The following is a 13,194-nucleotide window of genomic DNA, read 5'->3' on the forward strand; positions in this document are numbered from 1 at the left end:
AAAAGAACTCATCACTGTTTTGAATGTATATTTTATATATTCTGTAGATTTTATGTGAACCTCTAAAAGAAGGGAGCTGGAGAGGTTGCTCAGTGGTTAGGGGCATATGCTCTAGCAGAGAATCCGAGTCTGATTTGCAGTATCGAGGCCGTGGCTCACAATTGCCTGTAAGTACAGCCTCAAAGGGCACCTACACTAATGTCTGGGTGGATGAACGCACTCTCTCACACACACACACACTTACACACATACACACCCAGATTTAAAATAAAAATAAATCAGTTCAGCAGTTAAGAGGACCTACCTAAGTTCAATTCCCAGCTCCCATATGGCAACTCACAGCTGTCTATAACCCGAGTTTCAGGGGACCGGATACCATCTCACAGACATACACGTAGGCGAATACCAAAACAAACAACAAGCATGCTGGACAGTGGTGGTACATGCTTTAACCTCAGCACTCTGGGAGCACAAGGAGGTGGATCTCTGTGAGTTCTAGGCCAGCTTGGTCTACAGAGTGACTTCACAGGCAGGGCTACACAGAGAAACCCTGTCTTGGAAAACCAAAACTAAACAAACAAATGAATAAATAAACAAATAAAATAAATCATTTAAAGTCTCTAAAGAAAAAATACAAACAAAACTGTCTAACAGATATTGAGAGTGACAGAGGGCAGATCAGCAGGGGACCGAACACTAGGGATAGGCAATGACAACAAAGACAGAGCCTGTGATTATTTCTTGTGTTTATCATTTTTGTCTTGTTTTGTGTATGAGACATGGTCTAATGTAACTGACCTTGACCTTGAATTATGTCATCCCAAATCCTGGTTCGACAGTAGAGCACTTAATTGTTTTACTTGGACCTCACACAGTTTTCTTTGAATTTGTGTGAATACTTCACATGCAAAGACAGCTATCCTTTGAAATCATCCAGATTTAAATTTTCTCTCTGATACATGATAGGACTCATTTACTTGTACAATATTTTATTTATTGATGTCTTTTTTTGGTGCTGGAGGTCACCAGCTGACTGCAGCTCTAGCCATGTGCATGTTAATTTAAAGGAAAAGGATGTAACACTCCTACACATCTCTAAAGTACAGTACATTTTTAATCATTATTTTCAAAACACAGGAAGAATCCAAATTAGAAAGTGAATGGTTTGCAAAACACAGGAAAAATTCAAATTAGAAAGTGAAATGACGTCATAGCCGAGGCTTCAGAGCTGGTATCAAGCTGGCCTTGCACCTCTGTTCTGATGTTTACGTTACTAGGAGCGATTTGAGGAGTAGAGATTTCTGAAAGACCTTTTAACAAAAACTCTAGAAACTGTTGTTTACAAGGAGCACACAGTAGACAACACCCTCCTTAACTTTCTTGCCCTTCTTCATTACTACATACACAGGAAACCAAGAGGTTATAGAGGCAGGAATGAGCTCACGCTAACATGACGTCACGAGCACTTGACGTCAGAAGGCGGTTGCCACGGGGACCGTTCGCCACCGACGGCAGAGTCGTGAAACTCCATCACCACACGGCTCGGTTTTGGCCTCCGCGGGGTTGAAGCTGCTAGAGAAGCTTCAACCTTAAGGGGGCCTCAGGGAGAGAGGAGTGGCGCCGCGGCGGAGCGCTCCATCTCCGCGGCTGTGGGGTCCTTGCCGCGGCCTGGGCGGCGGCGGCCGCTCCGCGTCTCCTCATCGCTGCAGCGCGCCGGGCGGATCCGCCATATTGGAGCCGGGGCTGCAGGTTCCGTGCAGCGGCGGCGCGAGGCGGGCCTGGCAGCGGGGCCCGCGCGGCGGGGGAACGCATGAGCCGCCGCGGCTAGCCTCTTCCCCGCCCACCGCCTGCGCGGGGTCGTCGCGACCCGGCCGGGAGGAGCCGCGGCGGCCGCAGGATGTTCTCTAAGAAGCCGCACGGGGACGTGAAGAAGTCCACCCAGAAGGTGCTGGACACCAAGAAGGACGCGCTGACCCGCCTCAAGCACCTGCGCATCGTCATCGGTGAGGAGGGCAGCGACCCGGGGCGCCGCCGCGGCCTTGCTGCCCCGGCCTGTCACCCCGCGAGCTCCGGGGTTCGCCCTCGCGACCTGGCGCGGTCGGGAGTGAGGGCCGGCGGCGCCTCTGCCCACGCGCGGGAGGGCGGACGGCGAGGGGAGGGGGCAGCTTGGCAGTTGGTACGGACCAGTCAGCACCAGCACCGGGAGACCCACGTAGGAGGTCGTGGTCTGATTCTTAAAAAAAAATGTCAGGCCACAAACTTAAGTCCTTGATGAGACTTCAGGGACACTTGGTGTTGTGGGTAATGGTGTTTGGAGGGTGTGTTTGCGTAGGACTGACTCCTGCCATCCCCACCCGAGTGGAAAGGAAAGCGCGAAGTGCTGGCTCGCCCAGTGTAAGCCGCAGTCTTTCAAGTTTTTTTGGCAGGTGAGGGCCTGGAGGAAGCAGTTACACCTCTTTGGGAAGTGGGTGGTTCCCGAATCTTGTGGAAAGAACCCCGCCCTACACCCTGTGCTTCATTTGCTGTCCCATAGCAAGAAAACTAATTATAGAGAACGAGATGCTCGAGAACTGTACAGAATTAAGTTTCCATTAAAAATTTCTTACTCTCTGCCGTCCTCAACTTCAGTTTCCCAGAAGACCGAAGCAAGCAAAATATAATATTTTTGGGATAAAGTATTAAATGAGGATTTTTGGATACTTGACCATAGACAACTTGGATTTTGTTTGTTTGTTTGTTTCTTTCTTTCTTTCTTTCCCTCTCTCCCTCTCTCCCTCTCTCCTTCTCTCCCTCTCTCCCTCTCTCCCTCTCTCTCTCCTTCTTATGTATGGAATAATAGGATAACTTGAGGTTAGAGCCCAGATGCCTGGATTCTAATTCAAAGTTTATCATCTCAAGCTGTTTTTCTAATTTATGCCTATTTTAGAAAGTGACTTATGTGTTTAGTGGTGTGCCCTCTGTTTCATGGATGGATTCTCTACTGTGTTGTGTCTAATACCACTAATGATACCCAACATTTGTGCGGGGGGTTTTGCTGTCTACAAAGGGTTTTACATGAATTAGTATGAGAGTCTGTTTAGAAATAGAGATATTATTGAAATTTAAAAAAAATATATAAATGAGGAAGTTGGAGGTAAGCCGTGGATGGAGCTGGTGAAGACTAAATCACAAACGAAGCCTAAATTTTGTGTGTCTAATTTTTCAGCCTTACTACAAGTCTGACAGCTAATCTTTATCACAAGTACTTATTCCTGTGATATAATGAGAAAGCAATTAAATCCATCTTATGTAAACCATTTAAATAGGGTAGAGGTTTTTAACATTTTCATTTTGGAGTTAAGTTATTGAAGATTTGTATGAAAAGATATGCTGAGACATCAGGCACATAGATGTATTACAAAATAATGGCAGTTTGAAACTGGACACTTGGTGCAATCAGATTCTCACTTGAGACAATCTATAGACTGCATAAATGCAGAACTATAAAGCTGAGTTACAACAGGATATTGAGATTTTCGAAATTAACTGCCATAGTTGATTGAGAATTGGTTTCTTTATATTTCTTTGGCATAGAGGTTTGTGTGTGTGTTTCTTAACTTGGGAAACATGAGATGTATTACTACCACACATGTTGGATATTTTATAGGACCAGACTTCCTCAGTTTGAAAATGGAATGCTTAAAAAAATTTTTGCTTTTATAATTTAAGGAGTCTTTTTAAAAAATGAAACCACCAAGGATGTCTTATCTTTCACAGCTTCCATATGCTGAACTTTCTTACATACCTGTACCCTGTGAAGTCCATGCTAAAGCAGTTGTAGAACCACGGTGCTTAACCAAACACATTGTGCCGAAAGCAGCTGTCATGTCTAGAAACACATTTTCTGTGGAGAGTTGCTACTACATATAGTATGGTCAATGCTGCTGAACAGAAACATCCCTCACAACAATATTCACGCCCTAAGTGTCAGAATAGCAGGTTCTGAGACCCTGTCATAATACATACTAAAAGGTGAACCCCCAAATGCTAGGGTCAGTTTTAGTTGTCTCCCTCTGCCTCAGGGCTAGGAACTGAACTGGAGACTCAAGTGTGCTAGTGTAGTTTGCCACTGAGCAGCATTTCACCTTCATATTTAATGGTTACAATGATTTCATTTAAAATAAGATTAGTATGGTCTCTAAGAAAATGAGTGGGAGAAACAGACAAAATTGAACCCTTAGAGGCTTACCGGCTGGTATCCTATTTTGTAGTTAGAAGAGCCATTTTAAATCCCTTTTGGAAATAAATAGGGTTTTAAGGAAATACAATGAAGAAACTACTTATTCTGCTAATAATACAGAACCATATTGGACCAAACAAAAGTGCTATTCACTAGGGGTATTTATAGAAGTCTGTACATGCAGATAATAAAATACCAGCTCCCTTATGTCCAGACGTGATGTGTATTCTGTTGTTGCTGATGCACAACTGCTTTAGTGCGGTCTTCTCAATAGGTCCTTACTCGTTGGGCAGAGGTCTATAGGAATATTCAACATTTGAAAGCCTTTAAAGATATCTTCCTCAGTGCTTTTCATTTAAAGAAATGTATATATTTTACTTTTCATGTTTGTATGTATGTATGTGCATTACCTATGTGCTTTGGTACCCATGGAAGCCAGAAGAGAGTGTTTGATCCCCTAGAACTGGAGTCATGTCAGCACCAAGGCAGGAGAATTACAAGTTAAGATACTCTGGGCTACAGCTATAGAGGGAGTATAGAGGGCTACATAATGACACTCCGTCTCAAAATCCATCTCCTCTGATGGATTTAGATTTCAAATCTGCTGGCTGCTTATTGATCATCAATTATGTATTTGGTTTGTAGGAACTAAAGGTTAAGCCCCCCCCCCCCCCAAAAAAAAGGCCTTGTCTGGTTTCTAGAGTTTTATGGTATCTTTTTACTTCCCACTTCTGTTTTATAACTAGCAGTTTTAAGATATAATAATAATAATGGTAGTAAAGTTAGCACATGTAAAGTGACTAAATTAGTTCTGGGCATTGCATGTTCTATAAATGTTAGTTTGTTTCTACTTGATTTAAAAACACAAGGACTTATTTAGCTAAGAATGGGTTATTGCTAGATCATTCTAACAGCTTTATTAATATATAGTTGTTATCCAGTAAAATTGCACGGATTTAAAGTTTTTTGTTTGTTTGTTTGTTTATTTGTTTGTTTTTCCAGATAGGGTTTCTCTGTCTAGTTGTGGCTATCCTGGAACTCACTCTGTAGTGCAGGCTGGCCTAGAACTCAGAAATCCACCTGCCTCTGCCTTCCAAGTGCTGGGATTACAGGCGTGAGCCACCACCGCCAGCGGATTTAAAGTTTTTAAAGTAATTTTAACAAAGGGGTTCCTTACGAAATCAACATTAGACTTACCCAAACAAGATAGCTAGGGCTTGGGCATGAAGCTCAGTAATAAAGTGTGCACTGTTTGTACAAGGCCCAGGAGCTATCTTTTCCACAACACAAGTAACACAAAAAGAAGAGCTGGGTTTGTAGCTCAGTGGTAGAGTGCTTGCCTAGCATGCTTAAGGGTCCTAGATTCAATCCCTAGTATTGCCAGCACAGCTAAGCAATGAAAACCTACAGCCAGATACATAAGACAATGGATGCTATGTCCCAAAGTTTCTTCATTCTCCCCTTTCTCCTTTCCTTTCTCCTCAGATTGTGCCTTCCTGTCCAACCCTACACAAATTCTAATCTGCTCTTTAAATTTGTATTTTGTAGAGTTTTATTTAAATGGGATTACATAGCACATAACTTTATAGTGTTTTTCATTTTCTTTTACTCACCCTCATTATTTTGAAACCCATTTTGTGTTGGCCTCTGGTGTCAGTGGTTTGTATTTTTATTCCTGACTAGCAGTCTGCTAGACCACAATTTTTCCACTGGTGTGTTGATTAACACATGGGTTGTTTGGGACTGTTACAAGTGAAACTGCTACAAAGTGAGCTCAAATACATTTCATTTTGAGTGGTTAGATACCTAGGAATGGAATGGCTAGATACATTGTAGTAGTATATTTAACATTTGAGACACTGCCAGGCCAGGTGCAGTAGCTGATGCCTATAATCTCAGCAATTGGAAGACTGAGTCAGGAGGATTGCCTCAAGTTTGAATCTACATAAATGAGTTAGTCCGACCTAGGCTATAGAATGAGAGAGACTTTGTCTCAACAACAAAACAACAAAGAAACTGCCAATCTCTTTTTTTATTGTTTAACATTTCACTAGTAACATGAGAGTCCCAGTTTCTCCATATATGCATTGGCACTGCTCTGTGTGACCAGAGCACTTTGTTTTCAGCCTCTGTAGTGAATGTGCTGGTCATGTCTGACAATCTACTTAATTCCATTATGTAACTTTTTGGGTAAACTTTCTCTTGAAATCTCATAGTTTTTTTTTTAGTATGCTCGTGTGTGTGTGTGTGTGTGTGTGTGTGTGTGTGTGTATACATGACATGTGGAGGATGGAATGTTGAGGTTATGAGTATATCTGGATTATTCTCATCTTATTTGTTGGGACAGGGTCTCTAAATTGAATCCAGAGCTTCTTGATACCAGTTAGTGGAGCAAGCCAGCTTGCTCCAGGAATCACCTGTCCCTACCTTCCAAGCTCTGGGCTTGGGATCTGAATGCTCAGGTTTGTATGACAAGTGCTTTATTTGCTGGGCCATCTCCTCAGCCATCGTCAGAATTTTTAAATTGTTTTGTTTTCTACCTTAGTTTTGAAAGTTCTTTATATATTTGGTATACACATTTTTGAGGGCTTGTTTTGTTATTGTTTTGTTTTCTCAGTGTTCAGGATCAAAATCAGGACTTCAAGCTTAGGCAGGTGCTCTGCTTCCAGCGGCCCCCTAACCACTCAAAACAAGTATTTTTACCAAATAAATGACTTGCCAAGAACTCTAAACCCCAGTTCTGGCCAATTGTGGGTCATTTGTCCATTCTCTTTAAAAAATTTTATTTAATGTTTATGGGTGTTTTGTCAGCATGTGTGTGTTTGTGTACCATGTGCATGCGGTGTTCACACTGGCCAGGAGAAGGTGGCAGGTCAATAGTCACTGCACTTACTGCAGAGCCAACTCTTTATCCCTTGGGAGTCTTTTTTTTTTTTTTTTTTTTTTTTTTTTTTTTAAGATTTACATAATGTATGTATGAGTACACTGTAGCTGTTTCCAGACACACCAGAAGAGGGCATCAGATCCCATTACAGATGGTTGTGAGCCACCACGTGGGTGCTGGGAATTGAACTCAGGGCCTCTGGAAGAGTAGCACATCCTCTAGGATTCTTAATTTTGATTAAATATTTATGTGTTGGGGGTGTGGCTCAGGAAAGAGTGTTTGCCTGCCTTGTGCAAATTCTTGGGTTTCATCCAGCAGGACCACCAAAACCAAAACTTTACCTTATTTAAAAGTTTCTATAAACTTTTTCTTTTATGCTAATCTTTTTTTAGACAGTGTCATCTAAAATCATTGCCTGTTTCATGGGTACAGTGTTCTAAAAGTGATACCAGTTTAGGTTTTATCTGGGGCTGTGATTCATCTTGAATTTATTTTGCTTTGTAATGTGTTAAAAGGTGTGCTGTGGAGTGCTTCTCTCCCCATCTTTATATGTAGATATCCAGTTTTCAGACTTCTGTTTAAGTCCTGCTTTATTGAACTGCCTGCCCTTGTGCTTTTGTTAAAACCTGGCTGTCTAAATATATGTGGGCCTATTTCTAGACTCTGTTTTGTTTCAGTGATCTGTTTTATCTGTGCTGGTGCCAGTACCACAATGTTTTGATAATTGTAACTAAAATAAGTCCTGAAACTTAGTTGGTGTTTCTTCCAATTTTCTCATTTTCAGAGAGGTGTTCTTCGTTGTTGCTTTTGCTTTTGAAGTGCCAGACCATTTCTGTTTCCATGTGAGTTTAAGATTAACTTGTTAAGCCAACCAAGTGCATCATGGTTGCTTATGCCTGTTGTCCCATCTATCTTATTGTCCAGCAATTTAGGAGGCTGAAGCCAAAGGATCATTTCAGGCAACTACTTCAAGCCTTGCCTGGGCAACATAGTGTTGAGACACTCTAAAAAGCAAAAAGTGCTGGAGAGATGGCTCAGTGGTTAAGAGCACTGACGGTTCTTCCAGAGAACCTGGATTCAGTTCTCAGTACACACATGGTAACTGCTGATAATCATCTGTAAATCTGCTTCCAGGAATCTAATTTGCTGTTATAAGACACCAGGCATACAAATGGTACACAGAATTATGCAGGCAAAACATCTATATAAAATAACACTTAAAATAACATATAAAATAACATTTAAAAGAATAAAAAGTTTCTCAATTTCTAAACAAAACAGCAACCCCTTGGGATTTTGACTGGGACAGTTTTGAGTCTGGAGAGCAGTGTGGGAAAGTCTGAAGATAATTTGATATTTAGCATCAGGAGCCAGGATGTCTCTGCTTACTAACATAGGGCTTCTTTATGTTTCTCAGCAGTGTTGTGCTGTGAAACTGATCAGAGTTAACCCCAAAATATTTTCTACTTTTGCAGCTCTTATAAAATGATTTCTTAGGCAGGCATGATAGCATACACCTTTGATCTTAATACTCAGTAGACAGAAGCAGGCAGATTTCTGAGTTGCAAGCCAGCCAGGACTAGATGATAAGACTCCATCTCAAAAACCAAACACACAAACAAACTACCAAAAATAAAACTCCAAACAAACAGAAATACATACCCCAACACACACACACACACACTCTCTCTCTCTCTCTCTCTCTCTCCCCCTCTCTCTCTCTCTCTCTCTCTCTCTTTCCTAAATGTCTTGGTATTTATTTCTGGTTGTAGTTTTTATTTTGTGTGTATGAATGTTTGCCTGCATGTGTGTTTGTGTACCATTTGTGTTCCTGGTGCCTGAGAGGTCAGAAAAGCTCTTTGGAGCCCCTAGAACTGAATTTATAGATGGTGTAAGCCACCACATGGGGGCTGGGAATCAAACTCTGGTCCTCTGGGAAAACAGCCAGTTTTGAGTCTGGAGAGCCACTTTTATTCACTGAGCTGTCTCTCCATCTCATGCCCTTCTTGTCCCTTGGGTGAATGCCACTGGTTTTCTTTATTTTTTTCCCCACTTTCCAATGTGGGTGCTTTATCAAACCAAAGCTTTATGCATTCTCAACTACACAGGAAATTTGAGACCAGGATTCATGAGACCATATCCTGCCATGTCTTTGCACAGCATGAGTCCTGAAACTCTGACGAGGAGTAACAAGTGAGTAAAGAAATGACAGACACTGGGCTGGAGAGACGGCTCAGCGGTTAAGAGCACCGACTGCTCTTCTGAAGGTCCTGAGTTCAAATACTAGCACTTGCCTGCAAATAGCATCATTACCTGAATGCAAAGCTTTTTAAATGTAAAAGATTCAAACCATAACTCTGATTAATGCACTTACTAGAACAAGCTGTTTTAAATACAGAACGCCATCTTTGCACTCCTCTGTCATTTATTGAGGATTGTATTGTAGTCAAGTAAGCAGTGACTAAAGTGTAGAGTGAATAATTAGAGAAGGAAACAGTATCAGGTTAGAGATGAGCCCATTGCAGTGCTAAGTTGATGAATTTGGTTCTTAAATTTCCTTGTAGCTCAGGTAAACAGAGAAAGGTCATGTTACAGGTTTTTGGTGTCTTTAGAAAAGAAAGAATTCTTTGTTTTTGGTTAAAAGATTTTTTTTTTCCATTTCTCTGTCTCTGTCCCTTTCACTCACTTAAGTTTAAATGTTCTTGCCTTGTCTTCCCAGGTCCTAGCATTGCACCATGCCTGGCTTTGAAACTTTTTTATTTAATTTGAAATTTATGTATGTCATGTGGATTCACTCATATTTATTATATAGTACCTTTTGTTGAAGTATTCATACTATAGAAATAGATCTTGGAGAAATGAAACAAGGTCTCTATGTATTCCTGGCTGTCTTGGAACTCGCTGTGTAGACCATGGTGGTCTTAAACTCGCAGAGATCCTTTTGCCTCTGCTTCTGAAATTAAAGGAATGTTTAACCATGCCCAGTCTATGTGGGACACCTTTATTCTGTCTTCTGCTAAGTACTGCTCTTTTTGTTTGTGTGTGTGAGGGTGGGGGTGTACATGTATGCATGTGGAGGTCAGAGGCCAATGAGAGATTGCTCAAATGCTCTCTTTTTTTCTTTTCTTTCTTTCTGTTTTTCCTTTTTGAGTCGGGTTTTCCTTTGGCTTGAAGCTCTCTGATCGACTGGACTGGCTGACTGAAAAGCCCTAGGGATGCTTCTGTCTCTGTCTTTTCAGCTTTTGCCTATAAAACCTGTACATAGGTTTTGGGGATCCATACTCAATCCTCTCTCATTCTGTGTGACAAGCACTTTACCAACTAAACCATCTCCCCAGCCCTGTCCTGTTCATTCTTGTCTGTTCTTACTGTCATTTTTTTTTAAAAAATTAAACTGTTTATTCATTGTTGCTTCATAATTTGTATGAGTTTACTGGTTGGTTTCCTTATGAGGGTCTTTCTCCCTTTCTGAATTTTCACAAGGTGCTGTCAACAGTCTTTCTATAGCATATTTCTCTGAGCATGTCACAACTGTTTTCTGGTCTTGTATGGATTCCCATTGTCAGGAAGATGAACTTCAAAAAAGGTTTTTGTTTTTGTTTTTTTAGCATAGAATAGAGTTTATTTAGGGCATGGGGATGGGGTTAAGAGGGTAGTAGAGACAGAGGAAAGCACAGAGAAGGAGAGAGTAGAGAAGTAGAGGCCGGCCATGGCCACGTGGAGAGACGGGAGTGGGGTGGGGTGGGGGAAGAAGGGGGACAGAGAGGAGCCCAGGAGGGCAAGAGAGAGAGAAGCAAGTGGGAAGCAGGAGTAGCAGAGGCAAGAGTAGAGAGTAAGGGAAAAGTCCTTCAGACTTCCTCAGTGCTCCAACTTCTCCACTTTCTGGTTGTGTGTGTGTGTATGTGTGTGTGTGTATTTGAGACAGGGTTCCTCTGTTACCCTTTGTTTGTCCTGGAACTCTCTATGTAGACCAAGCTGGCCTCAAACTCACAGGATCCCCTTGCCTCTGCCTCCTTGGTACTAGGGAGACACAACCAGGACCAGTCCAGTCCATTCCATTGATTATACTTTTACAGACTTTTCTTTTGTAGCCAGATCCTCCCCTCAGTGTTAGTGTTTTTCAGTGTTCTGTTTGTAAGTCTCTTTTCTTCTACCTATATATAATCCTTGAATAAGTTGTCCTTGGCTTCAAATGCCAATATATTTACTGTCAATGATCCCATTCAGATTCCAGGTTTTAACTCTGACTAGTTTTCTAATCACAAAAGCTGTATCTTCACTTAAAAGACTTGCCACCATACCTTAAAGTCCTTCAAGTATCCTAAGATCTTTTTTTTTTTTACCACATTGCCTTCCTATTTTACCCCTAGTTAAAATTCTGTTGCATGTCACACTGTAGTATCCAACCACAATCACTGTGCTGTCCCTTGCTAATACATGCTGTACCAGTCTGACTTCCTATCACTCTTACTACCTGAAAGCTTCAACTTTTGCAACTTTGAGGGGAAATGTACACACAGATTCTGTCAAGCCTCTCTGGGTCAGTCAGTATAGGAACTGACATGACACTTGCATGTGTAGGAGCTGACATGACACTTGCATGTGTAGGAGCTGACATGACACTTGCATGTGTAGGAGCTGACATGACACTTCTATGTACTGTGCTTATTCACTTCTAGTCATTTGATTCTTTGGTGCCAATATTATTTGCATGCCTAAGGAATGCCTCAAGGTTTTCCTGAGCACAGAAATATCTTTTTATATCCCTAATTCAGTGTGGTAGCTTGCACTATAATAGGTGTTCAGTAAATACTGTCCAGTTCTGAGCGGATATATTAAATGAGGAGAGCAAAACTGTTTTGTGTATGTTTTATTGGCAGTGGTAGAAAATCATGGAGGTCAATATTCTGATCAGAAAGAAAGTTGAGTAGTTTTAAATACCCACGTAAAAGATTTTGATTCAGAATCTAAAGTCTGAGCTGTATAACATAGAAGAACAGGCAAACATGGGTGTTCACACCCAGGACATTAACTGAAAAATGAGCAGGCACACACACACACACACACACCCCGAGGACACTAACTGAAAAATGTTTATGGCATTATGGTATGGGAAACAGATCATTTCTGCTGTTAAAAGACATTTTTCTTTTCTTTTTTCTTTCTTTTTTTAAAATTAGATTTTATTTATTTTATGTATGTGAGTATACTGTAGCTGTCTTCAGACACATCAGAAGAGGGCATCAGACCATATTACAGATGGTTGTGAGCCACCATGTGGTTGCTGGGAATTGAACTCAGGACCTCTGGAAGAGCAGTCAGTGCTCTTAACTGCTGAGCCACCTCTCCAGCCCGACATTTTTATTTTCTTGTTTATAGTATTCAGTTTTTATAAAGCTCATCTATGTTAGCCTTAAGGTACATCAGTCCCTTACTTTTATCCCCACCATGTAATAAAAGTTAACAGACCCAGAGAGAAGACTTGATACAAAGACAGAGCAAATGGAAATTTGAAGATTGAAGATTGGAGCTATATGGCCAGTGGATACATGGCAAATGCTTTAGAAGATGGAAGAGACAGGATGGATTCTTCTCTGCAGTTTCTGCAGGAAGACAGTGGGACTGCTAGTGCCTTGATTTTAGCCCATTGATTTCAGACTCTGGGCATTCAATGTTTGAGAGAATAACCTTGTATGTTTTGGGCTGTAATTTCTTGAAGAGAGTCACAAAAAGCTAGGAGAAGTTGCTTGGTAGTTTTGGCCTTTACCTTTCTACTATATGTATTTGAGAATCTGCTGGCTAACTTTCATGAAAAGCTTGACTGGATGTTTTGCTTTTTGAAACAATCTACCTTACTATAGCTCTGGCTGATTTTGAACTGGAAATCCTCTTGCTTTACCTGCTAGCCCTACAAGTTTATGCCACTGTTTCTCAGCTGTGGTTGTTTGTTTGTTTTAGTTACATTGAATATGCAGTCATAATTTAGAGAAAATACATTAGTAGTATGTCCTCTTTGTTCTAAGGAGTTTTCCATTTACTTAAGTTTCTTTTTTAATTTGAGAATTAAAGCTATAATATTTTTTTCCAGGAA

At 41.2% G+C, this 13,194-nt stretch overlaps 1 protein-coding gene across 3 annotated transcripts in view; it reads left to right on the top strand.

Annotated features, from left to right (window-relative positions):
• The first annotated feature begins 1,532 nt into the window (after positions 1 to 1,532).
• Ralgapa1 (Ral GTPase activating protein catalytic subunit alpha 1) overlaps positions 1,533 to 13,194 on the top strand; it is a 234,562-nt gene continuing 222,900 nt past the window's right edge. For all 3 annotated transcript variants that reach the window (XM_052185821.1, XM_052185824.1, XM_052185823.1), the window contains exon 1: positions 1,533 to 2,003. In XM_052185821.1, the coding sequence (XP_052041781.1) occupies positions 1,898 to 2,003 (106 nt within the window). In that variant the 5' untranslated portion in view covers positions 1,533 to 1,897. The remainder of the gene's footprint in view (positions 2,004 to 13,194) is intronic.

The sequence above is a fragment of the Apodemus sylvaticus genome, chromosome 6 (genome assembly GCF_947179515.1).
Source record: "Apodemus sylvaticus chromosome 6, mApoSyl1.1, whole genome shotgun sequence".
NCBI classification, from domain to species: domain Eukaryota; kingdom Metazoa; phylum Chordata; class Mammalia; order Rodentia; family Muridae; genus Apodemus; species Apodemus sylvaticus.